Source organism: Cololabis saira, chromosome 2 (genome assembly GCF_033807715.1).
Source record: "Cololabis saira isolate AMF1-May2022 chromosome 2, fColSai1.1, whole genome shotgun sequence".
In the NCBI taxonomy this organism is placed as follows: domain Eukaryota; kingdom Metazoa; phylum Chordata; class Actinopteri; order Beloniformes; family Belonidae; genus Cololabis; species Cololabis saira.
Genome location: NC_084588.1, coordinates 1,815,987 through 1,835,354, shown reverse-complemented (window position 1 = coordinate 1,835,354; position 19,368 = coordinate 1,815,987). Strand labels below are relative to the sequence as shown.

Genomic DNA, 19,368 nt, shown 5'->3' with positions numbered 1-19,368 from the left:
AGAGCTGGTCCTCAGAACTCTGCATCATCTTCTTGTGAAGCTAACAAGAAGATTTAGATCACACCACCACACGGCACGACTTCACAGTGGGCTGCAATCGCTGGAGCGTCTTAGCAGATGCTCATTAACAAATGTAAACCCATAGACATATTTACGTAGACGCCGCATCGAGTGCGCTGGAAACTAATACAAGTAAATTGACTTATTTTCATAAAGCGCCTTTATACAAAGAAATGTACGTTTTACGTCTCTTTTATTCATTCACACACGCACTAATATACTTGGGAAACAGTTAGGCACCAAATATAATATATTTAATTTTCTCAGATGGCAAAAATAAGAACTTTATTGATCCCACATAGGAGTAATTCATGTTATATCAGCTATAGAGAAGAAGGTAGTGCCGAAAAACAATATATATCCCCCTCACAAAAATTAGAAAAATAGAGAAACATATTTTCTCATCAACAAAACTAATTAAAAAATTTTCAAATAACAAAATAACATATTTGAACCATTTTTCAGACAATAAAATGACTGAATAAATCTGAAAAATATGTTATTTTGTTACTTGAAATTTTTTTAAATATGTTTATGTAAAATATGCTTTGTTGATGAGAAAATTGAGAGAATTACTCCTATGTGGGACTAATAAAGTTCTTATTTTTGCCATCTGAGAAAATTAAATATATTATATTTGGTGCCTAACTGTTTCCCAAGTATATTAGTGCGTGTGTGAATGAATAAATGAGACGTAAAACGTACATTTCTTTGTAGAAATGTGCTTTATGAAAATAAGTCCATTAACTTGTATTAGTTTACAGCGCAGTCTTGAACATCCAATATGGCGGCGACGTTGAGGTATCGCAGCAGATCCATGCGGCGTCTACGTTTATATGTCTATGTGTCAACCAACCAAACACGAAACTTTGGGGTCTATTTCTACCTTTATTAGCAAAAAATATTAACAATTTAAAGACCTGCTAAAGGTGTTGACAGTGAGCGCCGTGCTGCACAGAAGACGAGCTGACGGGTCAGAGCAGGGGCGTGCTGACTCAGCTTTGCCGTGTGTTCGTAGCGAGTGTGTGTCAGTATCGCTGCCGTCCACCAGCTGCTGTTTGTTTCCTGTACGGCATCAGGACGGCCTGCTGGGAAACATCAGCATTCCTCCACAAACAGCCAGCGCTTGTGTGTGTGCAGAGTCCCAGCTGCAGACCGGAGGAGGGAGATGGAGGAAGACGAGACCCAACGAACCCGACCCCCGTCGGACCCGGCTGCCGATGCGCTGCGGTGCTGAGGCGCCCATTAGAGCGCTGGACTTTGAGTCAATCGTCCTGATGAGTTTTCATTGACTCCTGAACCGGCTCCTTGGGTCTGCGGCGGGGAGACGGCCCTCACTTCTTCTCCCTCCTGTGTTGCTGCGATGTCAGCATTCAGCGGCCCCCTGCTCTGAATACTACCAGTCTGTCCGTGCGTATTCCCCTCGGCTCCAACCACCACACAGAGATGCAATTCTGCGCCTCGCTTGTGCAGCACAACAGCTACCTTCTTTTCCTCATGCTGGACTCCAGGCGGCCAAGTTCCTCGTAGGACTGGTAGAAGCTTTCCAGCTCGCAGCAGCCCCAGGACCTCCAGACAACCAGGCACCACTCCATGTTTTCCCTCTGAAAGCCACAGACAACTGTATCTTTTGCCACGAGTGCTGCCTCCCGAAGGATCCTGAAAGAAGGAAAGAAAGAAAGAAAGAGAGAAAAGGGAGGAGAGAGTGAGGGAGGCACAGCAGAAAGGCACCCTCCTTTTGGAAGGACAGCCATGCAGTGTGGGGACGGAGCTCACACTGGTGGAAGCTGTGTCCTGTAATTTGCTCCTCCTGGAAGCTCGTAGGCAGTTCGAGGAAACGGCTCCTTCAAGAGCCTCCGGGGACGGTCGGTACGTTCAGCTACCATCTGCACAAGCGCTGGCTAAGATTGAAACCCCTGTGCTCGTGTGCTGTTTACTCTCACTGAAGAAGAATGTAAACTGAACCAGACCGTCTTCTTCTAACTCCGTGTAATTTATGAGGCAGAGATGCAAAGCAAAGTGGGAGGAAAAATGTGTTCTGTGACCCTGAACTCACTATCCATGAGTCAAGCTGAACAACCCCCAATTATCTCTGTAGGTTCATCTTTCTGGGTTCCATGCTCTTCTGCTCTCAGTTGGTGCTGGGATGTACAGCTCCATAACCTGACCTTAGCGTATCCATGACAACCCACACAATGGAGGGAAGACTAATGAATAGAGCCAGGATATCTAGAACAGGGGTCAGCAACCCGCGGCTCTAGAGCCTCTTTAGCGCCGCCCTAGTGGCTCCTGGAGCTTTTTCAAAAATGTTTGAAAATGGAAATCGATGGGGGAGGGAAATATATTTTTTGTGTTAATGTGGTTTCTGTAGGAGGACAAACATGAAACACAAACATCCTTAACCTTTTCCAATGCTGCAAAAATGTGTGGAATAAATATTACATTTCAACATTTCTGTTAACAAAGATTTCAACATTTCGACTTTTTTCTCGACATTTCGACTTTTTTCTCGACATTTCGACTTTTTTCTTGACATTTCGACTTTTTTGACTCGACATTTCGACTTTTTTCTCGACATTTCGACTTTTTTCTTGACATTTCGACTTTATTGACTCGACATTTCGACTTTTTTCTCGACATTTCAACTTTTTTTTCGAAGTGCATAATGAAAAAAAACAATCTTCCCCCAGTTCTAACTAATATACAAACATGCAGCATGTGTTGTCTTCATTCTAAGGCTGATACAAGACTTTTCATTTTTTGCGACTCTTCACATATTTGTTTTTGGTGTTTTTGGTCCAATATGGCTCTAAAACATTTTGGGTTGCCGCCCCCTGGTCTAGAAGAACGTAGAGCTAAAACCCTGCTGTACCAGCAGCTTCCACACTGGAGAGCACGCGTTCACCGGTACAAGGGCGACTAATGTCCAGCGTACAGGTGAGAGGTGTGTTACACCTGGCAGATGAGGTTCCCTGACAAACACAGCGGAGAGCAGTGTCCAGTAAACCCTGGACTTCAGAGGATTAACCTGTCTGTGCGGTGAACTGTAGTCAGAGTGCACCCCGGCTGCCCGGATCACACCCTGATGGAACATTAGCACCCGACAATCAAGCTCTCAGCCCTCACATGCTTTACATTGTTTAGGTATTCATTATTTATTTCATTATATATATTGTGTCACCACGTTGACCTCCGGACCACTGAGATCGCTGACGCCTGATTTAAGGTTCTACGTTAAACCAACGCAGAGCCTACGCTGTTGCCGTGACGCCGTCGTGAACCTTCGGACTTCTCCGTCACTCCATTTCTCCGCGGTGCAGTTCCCCCCAGAGCACTAGTTGATACTTTGTTTAGCTTCCGGCTTTTCCGGTCACAGTGAATCAAAGAGATAAGGACAACTATTGTGCAGAAAACTTAAACAACCCAAAATAAAAAAATAAAAATCACACACACGAAGAAAAGAGTGCTGAAAGTTCACCACTGCTTCACGAACCAAAACCGGAAATGCGTGGCTACCAAGCAAACCGATCACAGCCCTCTCAGTCTGCGTCGCCTCGACGCGTAGATACATGTTTTGGGAGGTGCAGGTCAGGCTACGGCGTAGCTACGGAGAGACTCCCACGTAGCCGCCTACCCTACAGCACTGGTCCCCAACCTTTTCTGCACCGCGGACCGGTTTAATGTCAATGGTTTAATGACAATATTTTCACGGCCCAATCTAAAGGTGTAGCTGATAAAAACTAAATAAAATGACAAGATCGGCACTAAAAACTGTGGTATTTTCGCTATAGTAATAATAATAATAATAATGAATAATAATAAATAATAAAACTTTAATATGAGTATTTCTATGAATGTGTTTTTATGTTTGTTTTCTCATTAACGTTATTTAAAGCCAGGCTTTTATTTTATTTGTTATATATTAAGGAGACCGATATTTAGTGCTTTTATTTTGAAGGCGTCTCACCGAGACCTCTTAAACATCCGGCGCTTCGGACTTTAACGGTTAAAGTTTAAAAGGAACCCTGGTTATTAAGACTTGTAGTCCCTAATTAGCCACAATTGTTCTCTTATACTAAAATATGTTGTTAGAAACACATAAAATAATCTAATTGCTTTAAAAATCTACAATGTTTATCACATATTTTGACCTGCGGGAGGCGCAATGCATTCTGGGGGCGATGACGTAGTTCGGTGGCTCTGGGAAGATAAGCCGCGTTAGTTTAACTGGGACAGGTATCTAAAACATAGATGAGCAGCTCTCTCCCGGCCGTGGAGGCTGACAAGGGAGCCCATAAGACGTCTCGGTTCAGGCAAACTGGATCAAAGTTCTGTGATGCACGGGAGATCTGCAAAAATGATCAAAGTCGTGCGCATCTTACCAGTGCATTAGGCTACGGCGTCAACGGCGTAGGCTCCTGCGTAGACGGCGTAGACTACGGCGTAGACTGCGTAGCCGTGGCTCTAGAGCCTGCAGCGCTCCGCCGTCCGCTCTCGCCGCCGCCGGGATGGAGACGCCGGTGGGCATGATGCACGTTTGGGTGGGCATAGCCCACCCCTGCCCCCCCCCTAAAACCGGCCTCGGTGCTGGGTCCACCGTTTGATGACAGAGCAGAGGCTGAGGGGACTGGCCCGGGACTTTGACGAACCGGGAGGCGCAGACTTCACGTCAAATAGGCAAGAACATCTTTATTTAATTTAATGACGCCAGACCTGGCTGGGGTTTTTATTGTAGCATCGGCTATCTGCTAGTTGAAACGTGTGGTCGGTTAGTCTATCTGAGTTTTATGGTGTTTTTGTAGTTCATGCTTTATGGTGCAGTACTTTTTTAAATTTTTTTTTAACTTTTTTGTAGGTGCGCCGTCACCTTAATGTTTAGCTGTGTTTTGATCTGTGTTTCTGGTGCACCGTCACCTGTTTAGCTGTGTTTTCATCTGTTTCTGGGTGTCAGAACAGTGTTCGGGGGTTAGCAGGAGCCACCGTCTGACGTCACTACCCAGAATGTAAACAACAATGGTGACCTACATGTTAAATTATATTTTAAAATTTTATAAAAATGAAGACATCAACAAGGTTTTTTATATCACATTGTTATAATTGATACCAACATTTATCTTTTAAGACCTACATGTCTTAATAGCCAGGGTTCCTTTTAACAACAGTAGAAAGTGTGTCTGAAAATGATCTGTTTGAAGTCTTTCAGTCAGGGTTCAGAATGCATCATAGCACAGAGACAGCACTGGTTCGAGTCACGAATGACCTCCTTATGGCCTCAGATAAGGGATTAGTTTCCATACTGGTTCTACTGGACCTCAGTGCTGCTTTTGACACTATAGATCATGGCATTTTACTGCACAGGTTAGAGCATGTTGTTGGGATTAAAGGGACAGCTCTATGTTGGTTTAAATCATATCTATCTGACAGATTCCAGTTTGTTCATGTACATGAGGTTTCTTCAGAACAGTCAAGGGTCTGTTATGGTGTTCCGCAGGGTTCAGTGCTAGGGCCAATCTTGTTCAGTTTATACATGCAGCCATTGGGAAGTATAATCCAGAATCACGGCATACACTTTCATTGTTATGCTGATGATACGCAGCTCTACTTGTCTATGAAGCCGGATGAAACAGAACCGTTAGTTAAACTTCAGGCATATCTTAGGAACATCAAGGACTGGATGTCCAGAAATTTCTTGCTTCTAAATTCAGATAAAACAGAGGTTATCATTCTTGGTCCAGAGCATCTTAGGAAGGGATTAGATGGTGTTGCGATGGCTTCCAGTGCAACTGTGAGAAACCTTGGTGTTATTTTCGATCAGGATTTGTCGTTTAAACCATATGTCAATCAGGTTTGTAAAATAGCCTTTTTCCATCTCCGTAATATTGCAAAGATTAGGAAAATCCTCTCGCAGAGTGATGCAGAAAAACTAGTTCATGCGTTTGTATCTTCTAGACTAGATTACTGTAATGTGTTGTTAGCAGGATGTCCAAGTAATTTGCTGAATAGGCTCCAGCTGATCCAGAATGCAGCAGCACGAGTGCTGACAGGAATCAGCAGGAGAGACCACGTCTCTCCAGTGTTAGCGTCGCTCCATTGGTTACCCGTAAAATTCAGAATCCAATTTAAAATTTTATTACTTGCGTATAAAGCCCAAAACGGCTTAGCTCCGCATTATTTGCAAGACCTGATAGTGCCTTATGTTCCTGTCAGAGCTCTCCGTTCTCAGAGTGCAGGTTTACTCGTAGTTCCTAGAGTATCTAAATGTAGATTTGGAGGGCGGGCGTTCTGCTATCAGGCACCACTACTATGGAACCAACTTCCAATCTGGGTTAAGGGGGCTGACACCACCTCCACCTTTAAAACTAAACTTAAAACATTTCTGTTTAGTAAAGCCTATAGTTAGTGTTTAGTAAACCTCTAGCTGGTGTTGGTAAATCTCTAGGTAGTGTAAACTTTAGTGTGTCAGAGTCGCTCCTGTAGTTTCTTGTGCTGGCCCCCCCTTCTCCTCCCTTTTCTCTCTTTTGTCCATGTTGCAGCATCCTTTGCCGGACACCGGAACCTGCAGGTGGTCGTGGGTGGCTTGTAGCTTGCATTACGGAGCACAAGTCTTTCCCCGACCCTGCACCCCAACCTGGGACTTGCTGATTGGGCCGGAGCTTCGGGAGCTGCGTGCTGGCCTGCGGTCCCCACCCCTGGTCATCCCGTTGCTGGCCCCCCCTTCTCCTCCCTTTTCTCTCTTTTGTCCTGCAGGTGGTCGTGGGTGGCTGTAGCTTGCATTACGGAGCACAAGTCTTTTCCTGACCCTGCACCCCAACCTGGGACTTGCTGATTGGGCCGGAGCTTCGGGAGCTGCGTGCTGGCCTGCGGTCCCCACCCCCGGTCATCCCGTTGCTGCTTCCACCTGCCTGCTGTGCTGTTGCCGTCCCTGACCCACCAGTCTGGCCCTCGGCAGGAGGGTCCCCCCTGATGAGCCTGGTCCTGCTCAAGGTTTCTTCCCTCCTAAAGGGGAGTTTTTCCTTGCCACTGTTTGGCTTAAGGTTTTTCTCCCACCAGGGGAGTTTTTACCTGCCATTGTTTATGTAATAACTGCTCGGGGGTCATGTTCTGGGTATGGGTCTCTGTAAAGCGTCTAGAGACAACTCTGTTGTATTAGACGCTATATAAATAAAATTGAATTGAATTGAATTGAAAAGACTAAACTAGTGTCAGGAATGCTAACGTGGAGCCTAACTGACACAAAAAACACCTGCTGATCAGGATTTGTGCAAATTTTAAGCTGTATTTATGTCCAGCTTGAGTTTGGTCGCTCATGTATTTGGTTAACGGTAGCTTTATTGCCGACTGAGCAGCTGCGTCGGTCTGTATAAATGAAAAATAAATGAAACTTATATGAATGTAGAAAGACTAACTCTATTTTATTTTATTTTACTCCTTTATAGCTCTTACGGTGTGTTTGTATTGTATTTACATGCAAGGAATAAAAACATTGTGAAGCATCAGTTTGAGAGTCATCCATCATCAGTCGGGGCTACAGAAATGATTTTTTCTTTCTATGCGGCCCGGTACCAGGTGACCCACGGCCCGGTACCGGATGACCCACGGCCCGGTACCAGATGACCCATGGCCCGGTACCAGATGACCCACGGCCCGGTACCAGGTGACCCATGGCCCGGTACCAGGTGACCCACGGCCCGGTACCGGGTGACCCACGGCCCGGTACCGGATGACCCACGGCCCGGTACCGGGTGACCCACGGCCCGGTACCAGGTGACCCACGGCCCGGTACCGGATGACCCACAGCCCGGTACCAGGTGACCCACGGCCCGGTACCAGATGACCCACGGCCCGGTACCAGGTGACCCATGGCCCGGTACCAGGTGACCCACGGCCCGGTACCGGGTGACCCACGGCCCGGTACCAGGTGACCCATGGCCCGGTACCGGATGACCCACAGCCCGGTACCAGGTGACCCACGGCCCGGTACCAGATGACCCACGGCCCGGTACCAGGTGACCCATGGCCCGGTACCAGATGACCCACGGCCCGGTACCAGGTGACCCACGGCCCGGTACCAGGTGACCCACGACCCGGTACCAGGTGACCCACGGCCCGGTACCAGGTGACCCACGGCCCGGTACCAGGTGACCCACGGCCCGGTACCAGATGACCCACGGCCCGGTACCAGGTGACCCACGGCCCGGTACCAGGTGACCCACGGCCCGGTACCGGGCCGCGGCCCGGGGGTTGGAGATCACTGCTTTACAGGACATGCTTTAGTTCAACACGTCACTCTACTCACATCTTCTCCATCTTTTCTAGGAGGGCCAACTCATTTCTCCTAGACATTTTTATTGGTTAGTTCTACAGCAATGTCTGATTTTCATTATTCAGCTTTTACTACTTTTGTCAATTTATTAACAAGTTATTTCAGTGACAAAGAGTTTTTCTTTCTTAAATGGGAACCAAAACATTTGTTCACACGTGAAATGCCAAATGGACCACAGTCTACCTTTGGTGGATCCACACATGTACTTTAAAGCTAATTATAAAATGTGATCTGATGACTGAAATGAACACGATATATATGAACAGGATCTCAGAAGTAAAGAGGTCTCATTACCAACGTTAGCCAAGCCAGCAGAAGAGCCAGCAGAAGAGCCAGCAGAAGAGCCAGCAGAAGAGCCAGCAGAAGAGCCATGTGGTGACTCCGTATTAGGCACTAGCAGAGCCCTGTTATTGCAGAAAGCTCAAATGTCGGTGCTAATTTGCAGAAGCTCACACAGAAGTCTTCTCTGCAGAGAACCAGCTGCAGCTCTCTCTTCTCCAGTGGTAAAGTGGTTTTGAGGTTAACTCAAAATGTGCCCCAAGAGGGAGGAGAAGGTTCCAATTTAGGTTCACTATCCTTCCCTGGTGGAGTGAATGTCGTGAGAGCGGAGTCAGAGCAACTCCAATCCATCCTTACTCAGACCAGGAGACCAAAAGTATTTGAGTTGCTCGTCAGCATTGGGTTCATTCTCAAAGCACACACTCCTATCATTACACACACCAGGAAAGCTCCTGGCTCTAAAAACAGCACTGTGGCAGAGATTAGATTTACAAAAGGTGCAACAGGAAAGTAATCCGGAACAAAGTGGCATATCTATAACAGAACGATTCAAAAAGAAAGGGTGCTTTCAGCTGGAAGAATGCGACACGATTCTTTAACACTCCGGCGCAAAAGACTAACTATTCAAATCAGACTGCCTGCTGGAGGTCCTGTGGAAACACATTAGCAAAACACTATCATATTGTTTGGGGTTGCCCCTCTGTGGCTCCATTTGGGAGAGATGTCCACGGGGTCCTGGAGGCTGTTTTTAAAAAGAAAATGTACCTAAACTTTAAAATCATGTATCTTGGTGATCTGAATGGACTAAAATACACAAAGCAGGATAAATACCTGTTAGGAGTTTTATTAGTGGGATGCAAAAAGGCCCTGACCAGAAAATGGCTTAAGAAGGACAAACCAACAATAAATGAATGGATTGATATAATATATAATATATACGTGATGGAGAGGATCACATTTAGGCTGAGACAACAAATTGAGATTTTTGAAGGAAATTGGTCAAAGTGGCTCTCTTATGTGTCAAGTTTAAGACCTGATTTTGTATAATCGGCAAACCATTAGTAAGGTCATATCTTCCAAATTTAGACGTTTTTTTTTCCCTTGCCGAGTGCATATTCTTTATGTTTTTTAAGTTTGGATGTAGGTGCCCATGCAAAAACAAAGATGTGGTATATAAAGACACATGCTGTACAAGTAGGAGTGGGTATGGAGTGTATTTATGTGAATATGTGTCTATATGCGAGTACTATGTGGAAACTGACTGAGCTGTCAAGATAAGTAAGGGTGTGGGTACATGTGTCTATGTGTGTAAGCTGTATTTATGCTGATTCTGTTGTCTTATTAACACCCAGATCTCCCCCATGTTATATGTGTTGTGCCCAGGTGGCGCATGTATGTTGTTTTGTTTCAAAAGAAAAATGAATAAAAAGTAAATTACAAAAAAAAATAAAGGGTTCTGCAGTTAATTCCTGATGTGTAAAATAATACTCAGAAAAAAAGGGATCTTTAAAATACCCTCCATTTAGTTTTCAATGGTTTCTAAATTATCATTTTTTTGTTAATTAAAAAAAAAAAATTCAATTCAATTCAATTTTATTTATATAGCGTCTATTACAACAGAAGTTGTCTCTAGGATCTTTCCAGAGACCCAGAACATAAACATAAACCCCCGAGCAATTATTACATAAACAATGGCAGGTAAAAACTCCCCTAGTGGGAAAAAACCTTAAGCCAATGATAGGGTTAATATTCAGACCTCAACCTGACACAGGTCATTTCCACTCATAGAACCGGCTCGGCATTATGGAGCTAGAACAGTCTCAATATTCACAAATGCACAGGAACGTTCACAGGTCCGTAGGACGAGATTCCCAAATGTATTTCTGATGCACACACAAATATAACATGATTTACAAATGGCAGATATATTTCAGACTTCAGGCTTTTATTGTCATTGTACGAGGCATATAACGAAATTAAAGCATCACGGAATGGTGTTTTCCTTCAAAAAGTAAAAAAAAGGAGAATATAATATAAAGTAGTACAAAATAAAATAGAATAGACTCTGTGTCACAGTATATATCCAAAATGTGCAACAGTGCAGCAGGGCAAACACATGACTTCTGGTAGCAGCGGTCCGACTGTGGGGGGGTTTGTATGTTCAGTGTGGTGTCTGTCTGAGGGAAGAAGCTGTTCCTGAGTCTATTTGTTCTGGTTCTGATTGACCTGTAGCGTCTGCCTGAGGGCAGCAGGTCAGACAGATGGAAGGCAGGGTGGGTACAGTCTAGGGATGGGAATCCAGAACCGGTTCTTGTTGAGAACCGGTTCCCAGTGTTTCAATCCCTTGGAATCGTTTGCCTTTTTTGCAAACAATTCCCTTATCAATTCCAGTGGGGGCGAATGACGTCACCACGCACGATGTGAAGTTACGCAACGTGCGCATTCGCGCCCAGCAGGAAAACATGGCGACAAAGCAGCATAAACGCTCGAAATTTTGGTTACATTTTACCAAAATGGATGACAACAGGGCGACTTGCAATACTGTGGACATTTCAACAAAGGGAGGAAACACTAGCAACATGCAAAAGCATTTGCATACACAGCATGCAATAACTTTTCTTCCTGAAAAATCCGATATGCTTATTTTACTGCAAAATAATTGTTAATTCTTCATAGTTGATGGTTGCAGAATTGCACAGTTCCATTGGACTTGAGTTGATTGTATTTGTCACTGGCTGATGTAGTTTTACTTTTGAGTGTTCAGCTCAGATATCCTTTTAAAAAGGAGAATTTTAATTTCTATTAGAGAAGAATATTTATTTTATTATTATTTTATATTCATTTTCAAAACAAATAATCTCCCTTATGATCCAGGTCCTGGTCCAGGTTTCTACCCCCTTATGATCCAGGTCCTGGTCCAGGTTTCTCCCCCCCTTATGATCCAGGTCCTGGTCCAGGTTTCTCCCCCCCTTATGATCCAGGTCCTGGTCCAGGTTTCTCCCCCTCTTATGATCCAGGTCCTGGTCCATAGTCAACGACTCAGAACCAGCCCCGGTTTGGTGGAAAAGGGCTATCAGAGTGTTGCATCAGGCAGACAGAAGGAAGGCCAGGAAGACCATTTGATTTTACAGTCATGGCAACTCTGAGAGGGGTGAATCTTTTTGTGCCATGCCAGGAGAATTTATACAAAGCAATAAATGTATTTGTTGAATGATTAATTGACAGTGGACTCAGTCGATGGCTAGCTGCTATCACCTCTTTATCAGTAAATGTCATGCTGCGCTCAGCAAGGCAATCAGCTGCTTGTACGGATTCAGCATCGGCTAAATGCGGCAGCAATTTTTGGTTTGGTGTTGAAGGTCTGCTGGCAGTTCTGCAGTATTTTGTATTTTGGCGGGGGTCAGCTTTTGGGGCACGTTTAGGGGGGCAAAAAGGCCCTCATTTCATCGGAATAAAAATAAAAATGAGAAAAACAATTCCTACAAGTACAATAGGGCCTTCGCACTGTAAGTCCTCGGGCTCTAATTAGTAGTAAATCAGTGCCTTGCAATAAATGGTTACCCAGGGAAAGGAAGATCTGGGTCTGGGCAGGTTAGACTTCTCACGCAGCTATCCGATCGCACACGTAAGATAAAAACTTAATTTTCCCTCACTGACAACAGTATTTAAAAATCTTCTTCCCCTTCTTAGATGAACTTATGCTGTGAGAATGAATTATCTTGATGAACCATGATACAGACAGACTGCGATGAAGTTAGAGTGTCTGAAGGAGCCGGAGAAGCAAACATGGACAACCAAGTCTGTGCAGGAAGATCCCAGAGAGGACTCAAGGAAGAGCCCAGCGAGGACTCAAGGAAGAGCCCAGAGAGGACTCAAGGAAGAGCCCAGAGAGGACTCAAGGAAGAGCCCAGAGAGGACTCAAGGAAGAGCCCAGAGAGGACTCAAGGAAGAGCCCAGAGAGGACACAAGGAAGAGCCCAGAGAGGACTCAAGGAAGAGCCCAGCGAGGACTCAAGGAAGAGCCCAGGGAGGACTCAAGGAAGAGCCCAGAGAGGACTCAAGGAAGAGCCCAGAGAGGACTCAAGGAAGAGCCCAGAGAGGACTCAAGGAAGAGCCCAGCGAGGACTCAAGGAAGAGCCCAGGGAGGACTCAAGGAAGAGCCCAGAGAGGACTCAAGGAAGAGCCCAGAGAGGACTCAAGGAAGAGCCCAGAGAGGACTCAAGGAAGAGCCCAGCGAGGACTCAAGGAAGAGCCCAGTGAGGACTCAAGGAAGAGCCCAGAGAGGACTCTCCCTGACCCTGCACCCCAACCTGGGACTTGCTGATTGGGCCGGAGCTTCGGGAGCTGCATGCTGGCCTGCGGTCCCCACCCCTGGTCATCCCGTTGCTGCTTCCACCTGCCTGCTGTGCTGTTGCCGTCCCTGACCCACCAGTCTGGCCCTCGGCAGGAGGGTCCCCCCTTATGAGCCTGGTCCTGCTCAAGGTTTCTTCCCTCCTAAAGGGGAGTTTTTCCTTGCCACTGTTTGGCTTAAGGCTTTTCTCCCACTAGGGGAGTTTTTACCTTCCATTGTTTATGTATTAACTGCTCGGGGGTTTATGTTCTGGGTATGGGTCTCTGGAAAGCGTCTAGAGACAACTCTGTTGTATTAGACGCTATATAAATAAAATTGAATTGAATTGAATTGAACTCAAGGAAGAGCCCAGAGAGGACTCAAGGAAGAGCCCAGAGAGGACTCAAGGCCTCTTTGCTGTGACAGCGCTGTTGTGCAGCCATCATGTGCTCATGTGAACTCTGGACTTATGAATGTTCATGAACATTTTGTGAATATGTGAATTTGACTTTAAAGCCGGCTCAACCCGAAATCAGCTTTAATGCGCCTCTCAAAATGGCCGCTTTGAAAACTACAAAGACCAGTGTGCCTTGGGGGTGGCGCCTGAAGCGGCGCGCGTCCAAAGCTAAAAGCCCATCGGGATCACGTCTCTTCTACCCCGGTCGGGGGGGGGGGGGGTATCCAAGGTGCGCCCGCATCGGGACTGGCCTGGGGATCCGTACGGCCAGCAGCGGCCCGGAGCGTTGCCCCGCTGCAGCGCTTCCTCTCTTCCATGCTCCTACTTAACTTTCTCTCTGTTTTGAGTCTTTCGCCAGGAGGTTCCGATCCTCCGGCAGCGCGTCCCAATCAGAACGTGAAGCAGATTCTCCTGCGCCCGTGAAGCCCGCGCCTCAGTGATGAAATGGGAGCCTGATTACAGTAGACTGTCCCGCGCCTGGAGGCCGCGTCAAGAGGTTCCGGGATCGGAGAGATCGCCCCGGCTGTTGCACGCTGCAAGACTGTCTTTTCTTTTCAAAGTTAGGAACAGCAGAGGAGCCGAGCGGCTGGGAGGACCCCTGCAGAAGCGATCTGCCCATGGGATCCCCGCAGGACAGAGGGACTGAGCCGAACCTCAGCCGAGCCGAAACGAAGCTCTCCCACACCGGGAAAACCCTGATCACCCCGACAGAACCTGCAGCCCCAGATCCGGAGGCCGGGAGGCGTGAGGTTTATGCTTCTGGGTGATCAGTGTAATCTAGAGCGGTTCAGAGCTAAACTTGTGTTTAATGAAGTTACTGTGCGTATTACTACGCCGGCAACTACTGGCATCATTATTATTATTCGTTTATATTGTGGCGCCATTTTCCACCAGTTATTCACGGTTTAAAGCCGTGTTTGTCATCCGGTCTGATTGCACGTGGCGTGGCGAGGGCGCCGCCATCTTTAAATGCCACAGGGCCACGTGCAGCCACGTTGTTTTGAACCATAGATGATCGTTTGTATCACGTGTTTATTGTTTTTGATTTCTTTTCCATTCATGCAGTTAACGTTTCATTTTTATTGTTGTTTTTCTTGGTAGTTAATGTTTTATGTTTTTAACGTAGTGTGCCATCAGGATTTATTCAATGGTGTCGCCTTTACCATCTGTCTGACATCTGGATGTGAATAAATTCTGATTGATTTTAATGAGAAGTTGTTTGTGATGTTTTACACAAATTCTGGTCACAATGGCTATTTGACAGAGCTAGTGCCCAACTAGTAATTGCCTTCAACGATTATTCTGTATTTCTACATGATTAATTATTAATAATTGTTGAATAAAATGATTAATAGTTCTTGATAACTGAACAGCACTACTTGTTGAACAACAGCGCCGACTGCTGCACTCACTGAAATCATGATGAGGATGGTGACAGAAGCAGTGAGTGATTTACCCCAGAGAAGAGCAGCCGGGTGGACGGAGGACGGCGACGACTCGGCCTCTCAGCTCATCAGCGTGCGACTGCATCTCAATGACAATAACATCTCCTCCACGCCTGCAAACAAGCAAACACAGCAAATCACTTCATCATACAACACAAAAGTGGACAATCACTTCAACCACCGATCTTAACTTTGATGCAAATAGAACATGTTTAGACTGTATTTCTCCTGCTGGTAACTCCTTCATACCACTGGAAACAACTTCACAGGCAGAACTGGAGGGAGCTCAGTGACTGAGCAGAGCAGAACACTGGTTTCCAAGGGGCATACGTTCATGCTAATTCTTATTAGGCCATTTCTAAAGCACATCACTCTACTGAGCTGGAGACACTGCCTCCCCATAGCTAAATGTGAGCGTGTGTCTGCACGCTGAGCCCAGTTAGGCCCAGTTTGGTACCTGGGGATCCACAGAGTCCCGTTGACCGGCAGCATGGCGAAGGCCTGCAGGTGGGGGGCGGTGGGGGTCGTACTCTCCACCGACTCCAGATCAGGCCCGGCGTCGCTGGACGTCCGTCGGTTCCGGCCCACGCCCGACTCCTCCCCGTTCACAGGAAGTGGCGTGCTGTTTACTAACTGGGAGTCAAATGTGCTGAAAGCGTCGGACTCTTTCTGCTCCGTGGGAGAGTTTGATGAGATGGAGTAGTAGTCCGTCAGCGAGTCCTGGTGCTGGATGATCTGAGTGCCGGCCCCGTCGCTGTACAGCAGCGTCACCTGCCCGTTCAACCGCTCCAGCTTCCCTTCCTGGTCCGCGGGGTTGATATCAGCGGCCGTCCCCGCTGCGCCCCCAGCGGGACGCTGCACGGGGAAGACGTCCCGGAGAGGGTTGACGTCCGAGCAGCTGGAACCAGAAACCAGATCTTAAAAACAGCACCATCCATCAGGCCCCATCATGTCATCTTCAAACATCGCGGAGGACATCCACGGCGCTCACGGCGCCGGCATGGAAAAAACAGTGGAGCAACTGCTCAGAGCAGCGATGAAGAAACGCGACATCCACCATGGTGGCTCCCAGCTACGGTTTACCCCGATCTGTCTGCGGGGGTCCTGCGAAGGCGGCGAGAGTTTGACACCGTGGGGAAGGCGCTGGCGCGTCATAACAAATAGCGTGGTTTTGCTTACCCGGCGCGCCTCCGGTGTCTCCACGAAGGGCAAATTCGCCTTTTTGACACCCCCGAAGCTGCGGCTGCATTCCTGGACACCTTAAAGTGAGGTATTTTTTTCATTTCTAATGCTATCACTTATAACGGAGAAAGACGGACGTTACATGTACACTGAGCCCCCACTGAACATTGTGCCTTTTTTTTTTTTTTTTTTGTGTGTGTGACCACCACATGGACTCTAAGAGAATTATCTACACAACGGTGCTGATTTAATTTGTAATCTGCAGTTCTTCCCCTTGGAAATAAGTGACTTTAATACAAGCGAGTGATATTTTTCTTTTTTTTTTTGTCCCTCACTTTTTCACTCTTTAAAACACAGAATACTTAAAAACTGTTAATTTTGCAAAGTATTCAGTCTGATCCCACATTCTGCAGTGCCTTTTCTTCTACATGATTTTTATTTTTTTTTTTACAAGTACAGCACTTACATTTTGGAGTTAACTTTAATAGCGCATATGTCATTATTTGTGGTCTACGTACACCTTGCACAAATGTTGTGGTCCAAGTAATAATCTGGAAATTAATGGTTCGGGGGTGTTTCTCAGTGGTGTTCATCATTTAGCCTGGAGTATGGACACTGTTACAGGTGTCTTAGTCGTTACTGTGATCTAACTGTTAAATTAGGATTTGGACAATGCTTAGATTGCCCAGTGACTTCTTTTGGGTTTTTTTTTCCCTGTCGTTTGGGGACAGGATAGGGGAGGGTAAGCGCTGCTGTTCAGATTTTTTGCATTTTATTTTCCTATTGTTAAACGTCTGGAGCCCAGGTTCATTCTTTCATATAATTGTTTGCACTTTGATTAATTCCTCTTCACTCAGTACCTGTTACTCAGGTACTCAGGTTGATTAGAGGTTCGATTCTTAAACAGCACATAACTATTCTCAAGGTTTATGCCCCAAATACTGATTCACCCCAGTTTATGTCACAAATGATCTTGATGTTTAATCATCATTGCAATGGCCCTTTAATTGTATAATGAATGCCTCTCTGGATAAATCCTCCTCTGCAAACGTATCTAACCCAAGGTCATCTACCGTCCTTAAAAACGTATGCACCGATACCGGATTGATAGATATATGGCGACACCTGAATCCTAGACTATTTTTTTATTCCCAAAAACCTTTTACATTCTGTTCAAACCTGTTGTATAGACTCTATTGTTTTATCAGACCATGCTCCGGTACATCTGTACGTTAACCCGGTATTTAATATTCCTAGAACCCCCACCTGGAGATTCAACACAACATTTTTGAATAACGACTCTTTCTGCACCTTTGTCCGGAACAACTTATCACAATTTTGGCTCGATAATAAAAGCTCTCCGTGTCCTCTTCTACAATTTGGGATGCAGCCAAAGCCACCTTACGTGGACAGCTTATTTCTTATTGCTCTCACCAGAAAAAAACCTTAGAGGAAAACAGAAGAAATCTTGAAAGAGAAGTGACTAGATTGGAGCAAATACATAAACAATCACCAACGCCAGCAAACTTAAAGGCACTAGTGGCTGTTAAGACTGAATTTAATATGGATCATACTCGTCATGTCCATAAACTTCTTCTTTACACAAAACAGAAATATTATGAATTTGGTAACAAGTCCAGTCGTCTGCTTGCCCACCAACTAAAAAATCTAAATAACGATCTTTCAATTAACATGATAAGAACACAGAGTGGGGATGTCACATGTGACCCAGTGACTGTCAATAGCACATTCCGGGATTTCTATAAATCCTTGTATAGCGTGGAGCAGTGTATAGCGTGGCTATCGCTTCATATTTAAATAATATTTCTTTGCCTGCTATTGCAGAGAAGGATCACTCCAGTTTAGATGCTGCATTCACGCCGGAGGAGGTCTGGGCTGCAATTCAATCTATGCCAAATGGGAAGTGTCCAGGCCCAGATGGGTTTCCATTGGAATTCTTTAAGAAGTTCTGGCCAGATATACATCCAATTTTTATGCCGGCCATCAATGGTATTTTGAAAGACGGCATCCCCCCCCTCTTGGAGATATGCTTCTATCAGTCTTCTTTTGAAAAAAGATAAGAACCCATTGGATTGTTAATCATTTAGGCCTATTAGTCTCCTCAACGTGGACTACAAAATCATTGCAAAAGTACTGGCTCGGAGATTGGAAACCATCCTTTCGAAAATAATAAACCCAGATCAGGCAGGGTTCGTCAAATCGAGATATGGCACAGATAATGTACGCCGTGCTCTTAATATTGTTCAGTACTTTAACACTCATAAAAATCCAGCTCTGATAGTCTCCCTCGATGCCGAAAAAGCCTTTGACTGAGTGGTCTTTTTTGTTTCCGGTAATGGAAAAATTTGGTCTGGGCTCTAACTTCATTAATATAATTAAGGCCTTCTACTCAGACCCAATAGCCACAGTCAACACTAACGGCCTGCTATCTGATGGTTTCCCGGTGCACAGGGGCTGCAGACAGGGGTGCCCCCTATCACCTTTATTATTTATATTGTTCATTGAACCTTTGGCTGAGGTCATCAGAGTTCATCCTGATATATCTGGAGTTAGGTTAGATGAAGAAAACCACATTATTTCCTTATTTGCTGATGATGTCCTTTTATATCTGAATAAACCTGAGAAATCAATTCCGGCGGTTTTAAATTCTATAGCCACATTCAGTGCTTTGTCAGGTTATAAGATTAACCTAGGGAAATCAGTTGCTACGCCCTTCAATGTCCCCCAGGATATGCCGATTCAGTCTCCTTTTCAACTGTCGAGGAGGGGTTTCAAATATTTAGGTATCTTTGTCACCCCTGACTTAAACAATCTGTTTGAAAATAATTATTCGCCTCTAATTCAAAAGGTTAAGAATGATCTGGCAAAATGGGCCTCCCTCCCAACTTCTCTTCTTGGGGGAATCAACACTATAAAAATTAATATTCTTCCTCGATTGAACTATTTATTCCAAAATGTCCTGTGCTATTTGACTGCTGCCTTTTTTAAGTCACTAAATTCCCATATCTCTCGCTATATTTGGAATAACAAACATCCAAGAGTTAAGTTCTCTTTACTTACCAAGCCGAAGGACCTGGGAGGCTTGTCCCTGCCCAATCTACAATGATATTATTGGTCAGCACAACTTAAAACATTGTCTAATTGGTTTATGAACAGGAAAGATTCCCTATGGTTGGGTCTTGAATCCCTATTTTGTTATCCCAGAAGGCTGAACTCTCTTCCTTTTATTAATACTATAGATCAGTTAAATCATCTCAAGGATAACATAATTA

At 45.5% G+C, this 19,368-nt stretch overlaps 1 protein-coding gene across 1 annotated transcript in view; it reads right to left on the bottom strand.

Moving 5' to 3' along the window:
* Positions 1-935: 935 nt before the first annotated feature.
* Positions 936-19,368, bottom strand: part of lrrk1 (leucine-rich repeat kinase 1) — a 163,258-nt gene continuing 144,825 nt past the window's right edge. Inside the window, 3 exon segments of the mRNA XM_061735983.1 lie at positions 936-1,719; positions 14,905-15,006; positions 15,351-15,791. Of these exon segments, the coding sequence (XP_061591967.1) occupies positions 1,542-1,719; positions 14,905-15,006; positions 15,351-15,791 (721 nt within the window). The 3' untranslated portion in view covers positions 936-1,541.